This window comes from Sarcophilus harrisii, chromosome 5 (genome assembly GCF_902635505.1).
Source record: "Sarcophilus harrisii chromosome 5, mSarHar1.11, whole genome shotgun sequence".
NCBI classification, from domain to species: Eukaryota; Metazoa; Chordata; class Mammalia; order Dasyuromorphia; family Dasyuridae; genus Sarcophilus; species Sarcophilus harrisii.
The window spans coordinates 221,055,292-221,075,372 of NC_045430.1; the positions used below are offsets into that span (position 1 = coordinate 221,055,292).

The window sequence follows — 20,081 nt, forward strand, 5'->3', positions numbered from 1 at the left end:
ATGGTGGGAATGCCCATAGAGGAGTAGTGGGGTATTCTCTGTTCTTGAAGAATGTCACAGTTGATTTGATTATGGTTCATAATTCTAGAACCAGAAGGGAGGTAGAGGGAAAAGCAAGTGAACCATTCAGCCATCAAAAGAGGTAGCAGAAGCTGTATCAGAGAGAACATGGTGAAGCGAAACATGGCTGATGCTTTCCTGACATAGTATTCCAATATATGCATCATGCACTTAAGTCTAAGCCCTGTCTACTAAGAGGAGGGTGACATGTTCCATCATCATCAGTGTTTCCCAGTCAAGATTGGCCATAAAAATGACTCAAGTTCTGATTTTTTAAAAAAATAGATTAAAAAATTTATTACATTTTACTTTGGTCATTACATATGTTATTCAATCAGGGCTTATTCTGTGTCTCACCCTCATGCTGTAATATCATGTTCTTTCTTTGAGCAAGAGATTGGTAATAAATTCCAAATTATTCTAGAGTTAAAGAAGAAAGCACAGCAAAAATTGATTAAATTTCTGCCATTGCGTGGAACCAATTTCTCATCCATCTCAGTGTTCTGTGTTTTTGTCTCTGTTTCCATATTATAATTTATGCTACAGGAAGAAGTGATTATTCTACATGACATCATCCTTAAAGACTTGACACAATCTGATCCTGTCATTATTCTTTTATGTCTCCAGCATGAATAATTTTTTCCATAGAGTCCATTTATATTTCCCTCTGGTACCATGCGTTTTTTTGGTTATTAGATTTTATGAAATTGTTACTCTTCATACAACTGAAAATACAACTGAACTTATAGTCAAAAGTTATAGTTTAACCTCAGCTCTTTCTTTTACTGATAATGTGAATAAAGAGAAGTCATTTAACCTGCAGTGAATTTCCTCATCTATCAAGTAGGGAAAAATAACAATTATACCACCTACTCATAAACATATGGTCTAAGCAAAGACTGACAAATGATTCTTGGTGTTTTAGAATTTGTTCAGTTTAAGCACAATTGTTTTTTGTGCCATTGACCCCAACTGTCATCCCACTTTTGAAGTCTTGTTCCAAAAAATGCTATGACTTAAAACAAAAACATTAGTAGTCATTTCCCAGTAATGTTTCTCTTACATAGTGGGAGATACTCCCATTCTTGAGTGGGAAATTTTAGGGGCAATGGTATATTTGACTACAACGAAGGAAAGATTCTGGTTTAATCATTGTATTCTTGCAGTGTGTCTTCTAGTTTCTTTCAGAATAATAAAAATTAGCTTCCCAGAGGTAGGTGTTCAATATGAGTCCTAATTCCATGAAATATATATGATTTATTGGTTGTATAGGGAGCATGAAAGTATTTGTAAATTGTCTTAAAAGCAGAAACATTGGTAATAGTCTTCTACAGAATGCTACATCTCATCATCAAAATTAGTTCTTCAACTAAAGAAGATACTTTTCAAGACTGCTCCCAAAAGTGGTGCTCTTATGTATGACTAGGAAAAAATGTAGATGTGTTCAAAAAACCTCAGGGCCTAATTATGGTTTTCTAATGGAAAACAAAATCATAGCTACAAACATGGAAGAGACCTTCTAAATCATTAAGTTAAATGTCTTTATTTTACCAATAAGTAGACTCTGACCCCCAGAGGTCAAGTGATGTCAAAGATTATAAAGACAGAGTGAAAGAGAAATGATGAATGAGAAAAACTTTGAAAATATTATGATTTTTAAGAAGAATTTTTTCTTTTGTTCATAAATATCTTGATAGAAAACATGAAGGACTGGATTAAATTTAGTAGGATTTAAATGTGTCTACTTAATTGATTATGTTTGATGGGTGCATATACCTAATTGTGCACAGCAGCATGTGAAGTCATTAGGATACCTTTTAGTTGTGATAGCTCCCTTCTGATATCTCTGAACTTTTATAACTTGAGAAGTAAGTAGAAAGTGCTATAGTACATGGGTGTCTAAGAGCTCCTTCTAGCAAATCAGGATCAAATAGATCTCATTTGTGGAAGTAACGTAGATAAAAATCTTATTTCTTGAATAATTAATTTGTCTAATCTTTTAATCCATATTTAATATTCATAGAGTTTTGTGTGTGCAGTATCAAACCAAACCAAAACAAAAACCAGTTGCAGTGTTAATTTGCAAAACCTGGTTTATTACAAGACACCTTTTTGTTTCTTTTGGAATAGAAAGATGAAAACTACCGAAGCCTTCCACGGGATACTAGTAACTGGAATAACCAGTTTCAGAGAGATAATGCTCGTTCATCATTGAGTGCCAGTCATCCCATGGTGGACAAGTGGTTGGAAAGGCAAGAACAGGTAATAAATGTTATTATAGGTGTGTGTAAATACACAAATATAAAATGTTAATATTTATATATACATACATATATATATATCTTACTAATGTGATGCCATACCCTATATTTTCCAATTATCTTACCAATCAAAAAATTTGATTTTCAAAGAAATTTTGTATGAGAACTATGTATGTAATTTTCAGTTTTGTAGATAAATTCCAGAGGGGAACTATACTGATTATTTTCAAAGTAATATGATGACTAAAAGTAAAAAGTGACATTTTCTAATACCTCTGTCACTCAGGCCAAATGTCTTATTTCTGAAGTTTGACATTAACAATATTGGTTTTAAAACTATTCTTGATTTTTTTTCTTGAAAAGCCAGTTTTTATTCTCTTGTAATCCACAATAATAGAATATGTAAATATTGAATAAAAATATTGTATCTTCTCCCTTATTGCATAGTGAATTCTATTATTAATGAGAATATAGTTTAGGTTTCCTTTAAAAGAAGTTTTTGCTTAATGGATATACTGGAATTATTCTGATTTTGAATTTGGCTCAATAGAATAGTAAAACAAACAAACAAACAAACAAACAACAACAACAAAAAGTGTTTTTTAACCAAACCATTTCCCCATCTATTATTATTACAAATGTTCTTGGTGATCCTTCTGTCTCCTCTTGGAGCTGCTCTTTTGCCTTAAAAATAGATTAGCACAGTGAGACAATCCACAGTTTTGACTTTTGTCTTATTTCAAATGACTATTTAAGTTGAAGGAGTAGTTGTTAAAAAAAAATATCCTGTCATTACCAATCAATTTCATTCTGTTGCATTTTCTTAGGTCGTGTACTAACTGTATGAAGGTAAGCTGTTAGAAAAAGGGGAAATGTATAAGTTATGTACTTATTTACAAGTACAAGTACAAGTTCAAGTACAAGTACAAAATTTAATGTTCTGGATAGCTAATTTTAACCCAATTGGCACATTTATTTTACTTTTCAAGTAGAGATTTTTTTCTTTTTTAGGATAATAATACTTGTGATATATATATATATATATATAAAATTTCTCTCAAAAGCTCTAAATTTTGAAAATATGAAATATTTAATTTTTTTTTTTTTTTTTTTTTTTAGATTTTATATAATTCACTACTGCAGTATTTTTTCCTTTGAGTGAATCCTGAACTAGGGTAGTTTCTGTTTGTAATTTGGGTATTTAAAAGCACAGTTACATTTTAAGCAAAAGGAAGTAAATTAGGGCTACATAGTAAGCATACCTTTCAAAAGGTTATGTCCCTTTTAAAAGTGATTTTCTCTGTATTCTTAAAAAATAAAAATTCTTGTAGTTGTGAACAAGTATTCACATCTTGTCATATACTATTTAAATTATTAAATTATTATTTAAATTACTTGATTGATTCCAAAATGTGAAAACAGCACATTTCTTTATTTTTTTTAAATGATCATCCATTTGCTAAATTTAATGCTAATGAGCTTATGTGTACCTGGAAGAGCAGGAACTTTTGGTGATTTCATACCAGGATAATTATTTAGATTGAAAACTTTTATAGGCCTTGAACAGAGGAAGGAAACTTATAATAAGAGAGGGCCTGGCAAGCACTTCTGTATTGTTGAGGATAGTAGTGAAATAATTGGTTGTACTGATGATCACCTTTCATTTTTTTGAATAATCTAATTTTGGTTCCCCTTTCTTCCATTATGATCTGTTAAATAATATTTGAATGTGAAAAAAAAACCCTCATATTTAGGAAATTGTTTAGCATATTTCTGGATAAAGCATTTCACTTTTTACCCCCTAGAATTTATCAATGTTAATCTTTTTTTAATTGTGCCATTCAGGTTGAAGGGATCAGTGGATTCCAAGATGTATTTTCCGTGCTTGTGGTTCTCCTCTCCCCCTATTCTTGTTTGAGTGCTTGTGCCCAATTATTTTTCTTTTTGTAGACAGTTATGGCCATGTTATATAATCATTATTACCAATAGATATAAATACTAGTTCTGAAAAGGACAATATATATTTAATCTGAAAAGGCTCTATTAATAGGTTTAGTGTATGAGCCCAAGGGATCTTATTCTTTGTGCAGGGTTGAAATTGAAAATTGAAAGTCATTTGAATCTTCCCTGACTTTCAGAAAATTACTGTAACAAAAGGCAGCTTTTGAACCTGGCAAGCAGTCTGGAAGTTGATGAAGGAGATGCAAAGTAGTCAGAAAGTCCAATAAAGACGGTTTTCTTCCTCCTCTCTTTCTGTCTTTCTTTTCTTTCCTATTCCTGCTCTTTCTTCTTTCTTTCCCTCCCTGCTTTTTTAGCCTATTGAATTTAGTTTACATTGAATGTTACTGAATATGCCTGAGACCAGAATCAGATGATTCTCCTTGAAAGACTTTACTGGGCATCTTTTAAAGTTTTTTTAGCTGTCAGTGCTGTGACTCCTCCAATAGTAGGGTATAGACCATCCATAGTAGGGTACCCTAAGCATTGTTGAATATCCTCAAAGAATTTAGACCAAATGGCTTGTTCTCCAAGATAGGAATTACAATAGAAAACTATGCTTATGGATAAAATTGATTCCAGGAACCAAGAAATAATCAAAATCCTGACAATTATTTAGTGTGTTGGAATCTCTGTGTGAGTTTGAATCCCATTTAATGATCTCCACACAGTCAGTTCAGGAGTGGCCCATCAGTTATTATTGGCAGATAACAGAGCATAACCAGACTTTTTAAATGTACCTCTGAAACTTTTATTGTCTGCTAAAACCAACTAATGAACCCCACGGAAGGAGGAGGCAGCAAATTTATAATACTAAATTAGAGGATTTAGAACTAGAAAAAAGGAGGGACCTTTAGGGGAGTCTGGTACGTCAAAGAGAATAAATGTTCAGTTAATTGGGAGCCTGCCCTTTTAACTACCTCCTCTATGTTATCAAACTCTGTACTCAATTAGGAGGAGGACATATAAGAGATGAAAGAATTTTTCCTCTTTTTCTTTTATTTGAGATGTGTTAGAGGAGAATTATTGCTCTGACCATTAGAGGAAAATCCCTGTTTTAGGTTCGGGTCCTTCATAGCAGAAATTCATTCTAATTGGCAAGTGATGCCATAGAAGTTAAACTGTGAAAATGACCAGAAAGTCTTGACTGCTGAGTCTAAACATGCCATTGCTTCCTCTTCTGCTTGCCTAGGTTTAAAGCATGTTTTTGTTAGCCAAAAAAAAGTTAGTTCCACATTTCAGTGTTTATGACGAGAGGGAAATTGGCCCGTTTTAAAATAAATATTAATAGCCTCCACCTATTTATAGTCTATTTTAAAAATAAAGTTAAGTAATGCATTCATTTTTAACTTATTTTAACTCAGTTAGCAAGTATCTATTAAGCATTCACTAGGTTTCAGCAACCATATTAAGTGCCAGAAATACAAATAAAAGAAAAGAAAAATACAGTTCCTGTCCTCAAGGTTATTGTGTTCTAATGGGGAAGACAACACATAAAGGGGAAGGGAAGAAGAAATACAGAGAATGAGATATGAATGGTATGTGTGTACAGAAGCAGACAGAGGAAGAAGGTGAGGAAGGGTATCCAAATGTAAAGGTTTTTTTGTTTGTTTATTACTGCAGGTTTGTTTGCTTTGGTTTTGTATAGTAATAAATCATAGTTTGTTACTATACATAGTGATCCAAAAAGGCTAGTTTAATTGTACTTTATTTCTTACCATAGAATTCCAAACTTTGGAATTGAAAGGTACTTCATTTCTTCTAAGAATAGAAACATTCACTAAATACCTACTGTATACCTGGCCTGGGGTATGTTAGGCTTTAGAGATACAAATAAACCAACTGAAGTACTCTTTTCCTCCCACAAAGCAATCTAAATCTACCAATAGACATAATTTTTTTTTTTCTTTTAAAAAACTTGTTTTGGGGGCAGCTAGGTGGCACAGTACATAGAACACCATCCCTGAAGTCGGAGGACCTGAGTTAAAATATGGTCTCAGACACTTAATACTTCCTGGCTGTGTGACCCTAGGCAAGTCACTTAACCCCAATTGCCTCAGCAAACCCCCCCCCCCAAAAAAAAAATGCAAAAAACAAACAAAAAAACAAAATCGCTACCTTTCTCTGGAAATGTCCTGAACTCTACTTTTTGTTTGATGTACAGATATTTTATCACTCTGCTCCATTTTACTTGAATAAAGTTTGGTGCCATCCATGTTGCATGTTTTCAATGTTTATAAATATCTGATGAATTCTATTCAACAAATTAAATTAAGGCAAAATAGATGTTTAAATAAATATTTTCCCAAGAGATGATAGTTAGTTATATGAGATGATCTTGTAGTTTTTCATAGGTGAGACACTGTTTTCACATTATAGATTCCACAAGCATTTAATTGATTTGGATAAAATAGAGCCATTATTTCATGTTTTGCATAAAAACTTGAATTAATAACAATCTTTCCCAGAGGCGTTAATGGTATATTAAGACAAATACTTATTTTATTTATTTAATGATATGAAAGCCATATGATATGCTATACGTAATATTCTGAAAATATATAAGATGCTTATCCATAATTTTCTATGCTTTATTTGTTTTTTCCAAGTATCTTAACATCTGATGATTTGAAGGTGGATGGGATCTTTAAAACAATTTATTCTGTTACTCTCATTTTACAGATGAGGTTTTATATAATACTTTTGTCTGATGATTCTCTTCTTTGTTCAATTTCTCTGCTGGATCTTCATCCAGATTTCAATCATACCTATAACCATGGCTATCCTCAAACCTCTGTCCTGGTCTCTTTTTCTTTTCCTCTCTTCTAATTGTGTCAAACTCAAGTAAAAACAGATTTCTGCAGCTGACATTTTCACTTAGAAAAATAAAAAATAGAATAATTAACATTATCTGTGTTGAATTTTAAAATATTGTATTAAACATTTCCAAATAATATTTGATTCTGGTTTAAACTGGTTTTATTCTGAAGTTTTAGGGTTTGTTTGTGACAACTCTGTTTCACTTTGTGAACTCATCACTTCTCATGGATTCAATTATCATCTCTATGCTAATGATTCTCTGAACTATTTGTTCAGCTCTTACTTTCTTCATGTCTTAAATCTCCTGTCACCAACTGCCTATTAAACATCTCAAACTGGATGTCATGTAGAAATAAATGTCAAAGTCAATATGTCCAAAATTTAATTCTCTATCTTTCCTGCACAAACCTTCCCCTCTTCCTAATTGTCCTATTGTACAAAGATTACTATTATCCTCCCAGTCATTCAGACTTAAAGCCCAAGTATAATCTTTGACTTCTCATTGTCCTTCTTTCCCTCATATCCAATCTATAACCTTCATGATATATCATATGTACTCCCTTCTCTCCTCTGTTGTTTCCACCAGGATAGTGTAGGCACTCATCACTTCACTTCTACTTTATTTCAATGGCCTGCTTGTTCATCTCCCTGCTCCAGGTTTCTCACTACACCAGTCTTCTTCCACTCAACTGTCAAGTTGATATTCCTAAAGTACTACTCTAATCACATTATTCTTCTATTCCATAAAATTCCAGTGATTCCCTATCACCTCCAGGATGAAATGTAAAAGCTGTCTTTCAAAACACTTCACAACCTGTTCCCTTTATCTTTCCTGTCTCCTTAATTCTTACCCCCCCACACCTGCTTTTCCATCCACTAACACCAGTCTTCTTACCTTTTATCTCATCAGATATTTTATCTCCTTAATTAGAGTCCTTTTTATTTAGAGTCTTCCATGCCTGGAATGCTCTCCTTTATCATCATTTCCTGATCTCTTCCTGGGTTCCTTCAAATCTCAGCTAAAGTTCAGTCTTCTATAGGGAGCTTTTCGGAGTCCCTTTTTAAGAAATTTATTTTATTTTTATCTCCCCCTCTTCCCACAATCAGGAATGACCATCATTAAACACAGATAAGTATACAAAATATAAATTTTCTTCAAATTGCAGATTGCATTGTTCTATTTTCTATATTTATAATAGTTAAAATAACTTATTCATTCAAATGACCTGCCTTTGTTAAATAATAACCATAAGACTATGATATAACAATATATTCTCAGTTAAATTATAGGACTCTTTTCATTGTACTATACATACTTCACCTCCCCACTGTGTGGAATATTATATTCTTCATTTGGAAAAATGTAACAAGTAGTAACAAAAAAACTATAGAATTTCAGGAAAAAAACTTTATAGAAATGATTAGAATCCTCTCTGCCATTGTCTCAATGGGGAGAATTTAAAATCCTGTGCCACTTCTCAAGCATCAGCAGTTCACAAATTTATGTTTTCCAAGCATAAGTTTGTCAGCTGTTGATGTGGAAAGCTGTTTAAATGATAATCAGATGAAATATGGCATGGGTATATTAAAATTCAATTTAAAACAAATGTTAAAGGACACTATACCATGATGTTCAATGGGTTTGTCGTCACTGAAGATCAAATTATTGACAATCTAGTGAGAAGAAAAAAAACCTATGGTTAGATCTTAGACTGTTTACTTGCATAATAATTGATGGAAATCTGATGAAGCTGTCAGATTACATATGTACTCAATAAAAAAAAAAAATCCCAGTGAAGATGAAAAGATTAAATCAATAAATAATGGTGTTTCTCCTGTTAATTTGGTATTATCAAAATGCTTAACTGAAATCTTAGAGCCACCATGTAAAACAGTCTTGTGGCATAGGGTACTGCAAAGTATGTTATACATCGAAAGACATATATTTTGGTGCTTATTATTCCGTTGTTATCTCTGTTAGGTGCTTGGATGATTAAAAAGTTTTAAATGATAAATGCCTCCTGTTTTTATATAGAATGGCTGCAATACAAATATGAATAAGTAGTACATTATGTACTTTGACAGGTGTTGGCTGCATGCTCCTCATTGAGTTATTTAACTTCATGGTGTCCATAGACAAGTCCTTAAGGTAATAGTCATGGCTTTGTTACCTGTCTATATCAGTAAAGAGATTTTATATACTTGGATATCATTAGTAAAGGATACTTATGGTCATGGATTAAAGTGGAAACCATATTACTACTTTCCAAGGCAACATGCTTGGTAAAATCCGAATGTTCAGAGAAACTCTAGAGTAGAACTTATTTAGGTTGAGCTATAAAGGAAATTGGTAGAAATTCAGTAAGAAGAGAGAATTAGGAGAAACATCATGGGGATAAGAAACAATTTCAACAAAGGCATGGAAGTACATAAAAACATGACTTTTTTGGGGGGGAAGATGGCAAGAAATACGAAATATATCCATTAGGCTATAGGATAGAGAGCATGGAAATGGAGATAGTGACACCATATTGTGAAATAACTTGAATATTTGTTAAGAGAGTTTGCTCTTTGAGTACTAGAAAATAGGGAACCTTTGGGAATTCTTGAGCATAAATTTATCATAACCAGAGCTATATATAAAAATGGCACTGGTATGTAAAGAAATGGAGAAGCACAAAGTAGAAGCAAGACGATATTGCAGTAGGAAGTTTAAAATCTTTGATGACAAGTTTCTGTCTTGTCCAAATTTGCATTTTTCTGATTGTCTCATTACAATAGTGTGTGATACATCTGGTAAGAAGACTTTCAATTTTAATAGTTTTCTTATAAGGCAAAATAAGTCTAGTACCTTCTATTTATATAATGCCTTTCACTTTTCAAAGCTGTCTTATGAATATCAGGAAATGGTTTTACATACAGAGTACTTTTCTTGGGCAAGGTCAGTGACAGACCTAGAACGTAAACTCAAAGTTTTTAATCCATTCAGATTGCTCATTGTTCTTTCTCTTAGACCATATAGAGATATCAATTGATAGGGCAATAAATCTATACTAGAAACTATCTGGAATGGCAATTTTAATTATAGGGAAAGTTAAATTTAATTTTTAGCTTTCTCCTTCCTAGTGATATTTAGGGCTTAAGTTAATAGATTTATAATTCAAAAGGAGCATAAAAGCCATTGAATCTAAACCTATTCCTTCAGCTTTTGAAGTTAGTTTCTGTCTTTTACCAGTACATTGCCACAATAATGGGATATGTTTTAGTTATTAATTGAAAAAATTTTAAGGAACTCTCCAATGGCTTCTTCAGTAATATGTAATAGGAAGCTTTTATTTGCATTTCATATTTTTGGTACCTGATGTTTTTTATCACACAAATTTCTTTTCAATTTTTATATGTTTAATTTTCTTACCAACTTTTTAATTCAGTTACTGTCTTTCTGTGGTATCTTATCAAAATTTGAATTAATACTTAAAAAAATCATATCTAATTTTTCTAGAAGATGACAAATTGACATGCAAATGATATTTGTTCAATCTCAGCATGTTTTTCTAGTTTCTCCTGTGTTTTCTTTTCATAGACATCTTCATTTTTAATAGAATCAAAGTATTAAGAGTACTGAGTCTATGAGATTTGTAATTGGACCCTGGGCTTTGATATAGCTGTTTTTTTGTGATATGAAAAGAGAGCTAACACAATGTTCTTCTTGGAGCTGGTTATATTTGGAGCAAGGCTCTTCAAATTCCCTTCTTCCTTTTTTAGCTGATTTCATTTATTGCTTTTTCTTTTTTTTTTTTTTTTTTTTTTTGTCCTCTGGAACTAAAAGTTTGGAAACCATGGAGCACTGAAATTCCACTGAGAGGTATTATGTTTATTAACATTTGTGGAGAATCAAGGTATATGATTTTCCTTCCCCATGAATGGAATCGTAAGATTTAGAAATTCAGAAGTGCAGCATCTGTTTCAGTGGTTAGAACTTGCAATTAAAGATAGGTTCTCATTCTCAGGTCATGTTTTTTAGATGTCAGTTTTTTTTTTTTTCTTGGAGAAAATATTGAGTTGTACATTTAAGTGCGAAGGGGAGAAATTTATTATATTATGTTTCCCTCCATTTTTAAATATTTAGATATATCATCTATTTTGAAAGGTTTGGTTTTTACATATGTGTCATATACAATGAGCAATGGGACTACATGGCTAAGAAAAAAATCTTCGTAGAAGGAATCACATGAAAGTTTTCCAGTTTCTGGTTGTTGCTTCTGCTAATAATTTAATATAATTTTGGGACAGATATTGAGTCAGTCATAAAGTTTGTCCTATTTTTCAGCATCTTATATTGATTAGGTTTTTTTTTTTTTTTGAACTATTTAATTCAGGTTTTTGCTAGATTTCTTGAAAATGGTTTTTACAGAATCCTAATATGTGGCGCTAAGAAATTAGGCCCCAAATTTCAAATTGTATACATGAAGGCCTCTTTTTACTTGCTAATATTCTCTGTTAATTATATAAATGTATATAAATTATGTAAATGTCGGCAAACATATTGCCTCTTTTTAGTTTCTTACTTTTTTTCTGGAATTCAGATAGCATTAAAACTTTGTTTTTTCATAATAACTCAATAAATTAGCAACAATCAAATTTCTTATATACAACAGTGTATTTATTTGAACATCATGTTATGTTCTTCTAGTATGCCCTTTGAGGAATGAGGATGGAAAAGGCAGAAACTGTTATATGATGGCACTTCCTATCCCTACCCAATACAAGCTGTACAAGCAAAGTAGATAATTGACTCTGCTTGTTGGCTAATTGATTAGATATTCAGTTCTCTTTGATGCCAACTATAACTTAAAATATATGTTCAGGGAGAATGAATTTGCTATGTAATATAATGCTTTAAAACCATTACTTATTTAATTTTATTTAAATATTTTAAAGTTTGAAAAGTTTCCATATCTTTTGTGTCTTCCCCTCCTTGAGATATTTTTTGGATTCCTCACTATCCTGACTATTATCTGGATATCTAGCTCCAAATTCTTTCATTGCATTCTTGGTCATTTACTATAGGTGCATTTCTATTCTCTTCCACTCCCATCCCCGTGACATTTCTGCCTCTTCTATAAAAATAATTGAAAACATTATGTCAAGTGTGATGGCTTTATTTGATTCTTAATGAAAGCATTCTTAATGAATCCTAAAGAATCTTAAATCTTAATCTTAAGAAGCAATAAACTGAGAAAACATTTTCACAGTTAAAAATTCTGATAAAGGCCTCATTTCCAAAATATATAGAGAACTGACTCTAATTTATAAGAAATCAAGCCATTCTCCAATTGATAAATGGTCATAGGATATGAAAAAACAATTTTCAGATGATGAAATTGAAATTATTTCCACTCATATGAAAGAGTGTTCCAAATCACTATTGATCAGAGAAATGCAAATTAAGGCAACTATGAGATACTACTACACACCTGTCAGATTGGCTAAGTTAACAGGAAAAAATAATGATGAATGTTGGAGGGGATGCAGGAAAACTGGGACACTGAGGCATTGTTGGTGAAGTTGTGAATGAGTCCAACCATTCTGGAGAGCAATCTGGAAAAAAGATTATCATCATTAGATTATGCCCAAAAAGTTATCAAACTGTGCATACCCTTTGATGCAGCAGTACTGCTACTGGGCTTATATCCCAAAGACATACTAAAGAAAGGAAAGGGACCTGTATGTGCCAAAATGTTTATGGAGGCCCTATTTGAAATGGCTAGAAACTGGAAAATGAATGCATGCCCATCAATTGAAGAATGGTTGGGTAAATTGTGGTATATGAATGTTATGGAATGTTATTGTTCTGTAAGAAATGACCAGCAGGATGAATACAGAGAGGCTTGGAGAGACTTGCATGAACTGATGCTAAGTGAAATGAGCAGAACCAGGAGATCATTATATACCTCAACAGCGATGTATGAGGATGTATTCTGATGGAAGTGACTTTCTTCAACAAAGAGAAGATCTAACTCAGTTTCAATTGATCAATGATGGACAGAAGCAGCTGCACCCAAAGAAAGAACAGTGGGAAATGAATGTAAACCGTTTGCATGTTTGTTTTTTTCTTCCCGGGTTATTTTTATCTTCTGAATCCAATTCTTCCTGTGCAACAAGAGAACTGTTCGGTTCTGCACACATATATTGTATCTAGGAAATACTGTGACATAGTTAACATGTATAGGACTGCTTGCCATCTGGAGGAGAAGGTGGAGGGAGGGAGGGGAAAAGTCAGAACAGAAGTGAGTACAAGGGATAATGTTGTTTAAAAAAATATTACCCAGGCATGGGTTCTGCAATAAAAAGTTATAATTATTTAAAAAAAAAAATGAAAAAAAATCTCAATCTTAAGAATCTTAAAAATTCTTAATGAAAACATTTTGTTATAAGAATGTTTGGAGATCTCTTCCCCTCTCCAAGCCTGCTTGTTCATATGAAACCCAGATTTTTATATTCTTTGTGCACTTATTTTTATTTCTCCAGGTTGTAAGTCTCTGAAAGAAAATTCATTTTATACTTTTTAAAATCTACAATGGCTTGAATATAGCCTCGTTTAATTGTAAATTTTAGTCTTTGAAGTGGCAATTAGATGACACAGTGTAATGTTTAGAGTCAGGAAGATTTTTTTCTTTTTTGAGTTCACATCTTGTCTCAGATACTTCCTAGTTGTGTGATCCTGGGCAAGTTAGTTTACATTGTTTGCCTCAGTTTTCTCATGTGTAAAATAACATGGAAAAGGAAATGGCAAACTATTTTAGTATTTTTATCCAGAAACCCCCATAAATAACTGAGCAACAACAATAATCATACTTGTTTTATGAAGGCTAACAATGTTTCTACCCTTCCTGTTTACCAAAATATCTTAGCTAGTTTTCTGCAGCATTGATAGCTTAAGTAACTTTCTCATAATTACATAGATGGGTCAGAAAGGACCTGAACCTAAATTTGTGACTGAGTCCTCTAATTATTTAGGCCATCCTGTTTCTGTATAAAAAGTACTTAATAAATGTTAACTTAATCACAGTTGAAAAGTTTATTCCTTTGTGTGGGGCTCTAATGCATAATCATGTTTGTATTCCATATTGTCCCTGACCAGCATAAATTACAGACTCAAATGTGCAGGTTAACTGGAGATAAATCAATGGGCCAGAAGGTAATGAATCTAAGAGCAAAACCATTTGTATAGTAAAGGAAATTGTCTTAACACTCAGATAGTCATGGTACATTTGAGTCACTATCACATTATTAAAGGATAATTCAACACCTAGATTTATTATTGGAAAATGATTCTTGGCTTCATTAGTCAGAGATGGAGAAGAGAGATACTTAAAGAAAACAATTCCAATCAGGTTAAAACAAGGGTCATATCTGAGGAAAAATAAAACTTGATCAATGTTACTATAGAAAATTCTTTCTACAGTGTGAAGTGCTATTTATTTCTTAATCATTTCTGACCTTTCTCTTAACATGTCCTGTGACTGAATATTTATTGCATTTAGTGAGGGAGTTGTCAATTTATACTGGCAGTAACAAATGAAATCATGATTTTTGTTGTGCCAGTATTGGTTAACAATATCAAGCTTTCTTTCAAAGGTTGTGCTATAGAAGTGATAAGACTGCAAGACCTGTGACCTATGGAATTTAAAGTCAGAAACTAAGTTGTCCTGTGTGATGAGACTGTGTTCCCTGCTTTCTCTACCACTAGAGCCTGAGAAACAGGTTCTAGTCCCTGGTTTCTTTTAAAGGTGACCTCAAACTTCATCTTCTATAGAAACCTTCTGTCATTCCCTTGGCTGATAGTTCTTCCCCTCTCCCAAATAATTTTATATTTCTTTTTATTTGCTTACATACATATATGCATACATGTAAACATACAATTTCCCTTCAGTCAATAAAAACTCCTTGTTTAATTCTTTTTTTTTTTCTTTTATTTTTGGGTCTTTGTATCCATAGACCTCAACACAGCATGATACATAATATGTGCTTAATATGTTGTTCTGTCCTTTCAGTTATGTCTAACTTTTTATGGCTCTATTTGCTGTTTTCTTTGCAGAGATATTGGAGTGCTTTGACTTTTCCTTTTCCATTTCATTTTATATATGAGGAAACTGAGGCAAAGAGGGTTGTGTGATTCCCAGATTCACACAGCTACTGAGGCCATACTTGAACTCATGAATATGTATCTTCCTGACTCCGTACCCATCACTCTATTCATTGTACAACCTAGCTACCCACATATTTAATAAGGACTTTATTGAGGAACCTAGTAATAAGAAAAAGAATGAAGATATTTCTAGATTATTTAAAATCTGCTAGTCTAAAATATTTTCAGATCAAAGCTATCATTTTTAATCCATAAGTATTCTGCTCCCTGTTTGTAGAGTGTATTTAATTCAATATTTTGATAGGTTGCTTAACTTGTGTAAAATTACCATTAAGAACATATTTTAGGTTTTGCTTTTTTTTTTTTTTTTTTTTTTAAGATATGTGCATTAGATTGTTTTTAAGGTCATCATTTGTAATCTACACTTCTATGTAGACCATTTCCTCATGGAATTATGAATTTCTGTATTTTGATAACAAAAAATATAGATAATGTTAGAGTTGTTGTATAATATCATGGCCTCTCTCTATTTTTCTCTTCCCACCCCTCAATGATAGCTTCAAGTGGAGGTAACATGACCATTTATCAAAACATTTTGGACTAGCTTATGCTTAAACTCAGATTGGACCATATGATCTTTAAAGTTCCTTACAAGTCTCTATTTCTATGCTATATAAAAATGAAACTTCAGAATAATGATATTTTGGAAAATTTACTTTCAAAGATTAATCACTTTCATAAAAACTATTATTTTACTTATTTTTTGAGCCATAATTTATAGCTGCTATTTGGTTTTGTGGAGTTCAGAGGTCTTTGTTTATATTACTGTGAAAATAAGCTATTTTTTTCTACTGCTTAGGGGCCTTGAGAAGAGTTCATTGACTTCATATGTTATCACATATTGGCATCTATTTTCTTTTCCTCTGGAAGTAAATTTCACTCCATAATGGAAAAACAGACCTCATGTATTCACATATTCAGCTTTTCGAAATTGTAAATAAAATAAGCTTTGAAGTCATTTCCTTAACCAAACTGCATTGAGTTGAATGTTGCGTAGTTATGTGTATTGCATAGAAATAGATAATTGAAATGTGTAAAAATAATTTTGTGATACTAATTATTCCTTAGTAAAAACATTCTTAATTCATTTTTGGCCAATTGGCTTGATATACTATTCTTAAAGGAATAATGGTAAAATTATTTTGGCCCCTATGGTGACCTTTGTTATTCTAGGGTATATGATGTTAATGGACTGTGTCTCATCCTGGCAATATTGGAATCAAACTTGAGCTATTACCTGCTCTATTTTCTCAGCCAGAATTTATTATCTGTCATTGAATAAAACAAAACTAATATTTAGTGCCATGAACTGAGCCTACAGGAATGTTCTACTTACCAATGGAACTAACTTGATTAACTACTCCTGAGAAACACGTCTGGGATTTAACTTGAAAGTCAGTGTTTCAAATGGAGGAGGGTGAATATGAAGGAATGACAGTAGTAGCTTCAATTGTAGTTCTCTGCCCTGTCTCCTCTCAGACAGGTTTAGACCACTCTGGGATAATACAAATTATTTCTATTCTCTCATCTTTTTTCTTTTCCCCTTTCTCCACACTCAGTTCAAATTTACTTTCTTTATATATTCCCCAGCACCCAAATGGAGGAAAGCTAAGATAGGTGTTTAGAATTGAGATTCTCCTTAATATATTCTCCTTAATATATATTCCTTGCATATAATATATGCAATATGCAATATAATATATATTATATATATATAATATATTCCTTGCATATAATATATTCCCAACTTTGAAAAGTCCCTTTATCACCCTACCTCAATTTAAGTTACTATTGTATTAAGACAAAGATGAAGTGAAACACATTAGTAAAAGTAAAACTTGCCTAAAGTGTCTTGACATTCAATATGGTTAATGAACATATATTTAACCAGAGTAAGAGCATTTATTTCTTGGAATATAATATGGAGATAAGAGTTTGTTTTTGGAGAAAAAAGTAAATATATTTTATAACAGCTAAAAATAAATATTTCTTAGACTATAAGAAAGCATTAATCTTGCTTTTTCTGGTACTATAAATAAGTATCTTTACTTTGATAATGTTTTCAAATTCGCATGTGTGTCATCTGTAGTTTCATTATAAATATTTGATGTAGCACTTAAGAAATATATTTAAATTATGAAATGCCAGATATTTTGAATAATAACCTGAATGTTCCTAATTGGGGTTATATATTTCTTATGCGTATAGGAGTTGTGGTTACAAAGTAGTCCCTTATACAGAAAGGGCACAATTTAGTTCCATTCTTCAAACCATTTCTTGTATTTCATTTACCCTCGCATGGCTTTTGCTAAGTATAGGAAGTTTAAGGAAACAACATGAACAACAGAAGTGGCACTCTGTCTTAAACTTAAGACATCCTCTTAGAATGTTTTAAAGAAGAAATTAGATGGTATAGAGGATAGAGTACTGAAATAGGATTAGAAAAAGAAGTTCAAGTATAACCTCAGATATTTACCAACTCTGTGGCCCTTAGCAAGTAACTTAACCCCCATGTCTGCTTCAGTTTCCTTAACCATAAAATGAGAATACTAGTTTCACTTATTTTCCAGAGCTTTTTTGAAGATCAAGTGAGATGATATTTATAAAACACTTAGCACAGTGTCTGGCCCATAGTAGGTGCTTATTAAATGCTTATTTTCTCTCACCCTTAAAGCATAAAATAAAATATATAAGATTATAAAGAAACTCATTATATTGCAATGGTTATAAAAATATTAAAAATTCCTATAGCTCTAGGTTAAGAACTCTTATCTTGAAGGAAAGAATTTCAAGCAGAGATTGAGAGACAGCAATTATAATATACACACATACATATACACACATATATCTATATCTATATATAATATGAGATAGCTACACAATGGCAAAGTGGGATGAACATGTAGGATGCATTTGGGGAAATGTGAAGGATCTGCTTTGGCTTAAATATAAAATTGAGATAAGGTGAATAGCGTACAGAAGTTCTGGAAAGCTAACTTGTAGCTGCATGAAAGGGGGCTTGATAACTCTGCTAAGGAGGTTATGCTTTATTTAGTAAGCAAAGATCTCCCTTTGCTGAGCATCTGAAGTATTCCATCTCACCTTTAAATTCTAAAAATTGTTTTGATGATGAATTGAACAGGGAGAAGATTATAGGTTAAGTGAAGAGATTATTTCCAAAGAAGAAATTAGGTCCTATATTAGGGTGTTCACAGAATTAAAAGGAGATTTATATAAAATGAAACTGCAGAGTAGAATCTCTCAAAGTTAGCCATCCATTGTATTAGATCAGATGGAGGGAAGAGTCAAAAGTGACACTTAAAAAATGTGCACAATTGACAGAATGATGGAGTTCCATTTATGAATGAATGAAGAAATATTTATTGAGTGGTTATTATGTTTTAGGCATTGTAGCAAGAGGATACAAATATGTTTATGGAACACAGTCTTTGCCTTCCTGGAAATTGTATTTTAATGGAATACACATAAAGAGTGGTGGAATTCACAGGAATGAGGCAATTGTCATTGGCCAGTTGTTTGACATAACCTTTCCAGAAATAATGGTGCTGGTTGGATAACTATTCTCAAATCTAGCAAAGGAGGGAGGAATTAAGAGAGAAAGTTGTATTCAGTGGTATATTAGGAAGATAAATGTCTGTGAGGTAACTTGGAGAGTTTAGGTAATCTTAAACATAGTAGCTGGCATTCACCAAGTGCTGGTTGGAAAGTACTAGAAAGTAAAGGTTGGAAAATGTTATCTAGTTGATCCTTACTGCAATCCTGGGAGTAGATACTTTTCTGATCTCTTTTTTTTGTGATGGAGAAAAAAAAAATCAGGTCTTCCTGATGCTGGGCCTGGCTCTTCATCCAACTCTCTAATAATGACTGTGACACTTAGATTGGATCAGTGCCTGTTAATCAGTACCTCAAAGTCCCAGCATGGAGCTTTAGCATAGAACCTTGGAATGACAACTTTTAGATAACAGGGTGGCTAAGGGTCCACCTTAGAATTGCTATTTGTGGAAATATGGAAATTTGGAGAAAGGAAAGGTTTGTAATGAATTTATTTTTGAATAAGTAGAGTTTAAGAGGAGAAATATATTAGGAAATTTGTAGGAATTGAGATCTGAGGAAAAATTGGGACTTGAGATGAATATATACATTAATTAAGAGTTGCTAGTTATTTAAGATTAAACATCTGTACAATTTGTAAAGTAATCACCATTAAAGAGTTCACAGCCTTTGAGGCATGACTTTGAAGCTATAACGTGAGTGCAGCTTCTTCACCTCAACTTTCTTAGCTTTTTACTATTGCTAAATGTGTGGGTACCTTTTGGAATTTTCTTCACTTGTTCACAATCTTTTTGAGTTTGGTGTTTTCACACATTGTCATTCTAGAGAGAATTGTCTAGACTGCCCTTGTGAGAGCAGTCTCATAGTTAGTCCTTGGGGGACATAATCTTTTGTCTCTTTGACATATCATGGGGTCTTGTGTTTCTTACAGTAGAAAGGCAGAGGTTGGTTGGGTCAGAATTACATCATGGGCTAAAAAAATCTTTGTGTATCCCTAAAGGAGCAATATTTTAAAGTCTTTACATCTGTTGGTACTTGAGAATATGGCTTTGGTACCCACTTTTTTGGCCAGATTTTACCATCTGTTTCTTTTTTTGGCAAGATTTTTTCCCCATTTACATTGGGACTTTTCTCATTGCATATGTAGTTGCATTTTG

General features: G+C 32.4%; 1 protein-coding gene across 21 annotated transcripts in view; it reads left to right on the forward strand.

Annotated features, from left to right (window-relative positions):
- Positions 1-20,081, forward strand: part of PARD3 (par-3 family cell polarity regulator) — a 670,322-nt gene that overhangs the window by 321,044 nt on the left and 329,197 nt on the right. For 16 of the 21 annotated variants that reach the window (XM_031939686.1, XM_031939702.1, XM_031939690.1 and 13 more), the window contains exon 5: positions 2,191-2,322. The exons of the other annotated variants lie outside the window; for them this stretch is intronic. In XM_031939686.1, coding sequence (XP_031795546.1) covers positions 2,191-2,322 — 132 coding nt within the window. The remainder of the gene's footprint in view (positions 1-2,190; positions 2,323-20,081) is intronic. 21 annotated transcript variants of the gene reach the window in all.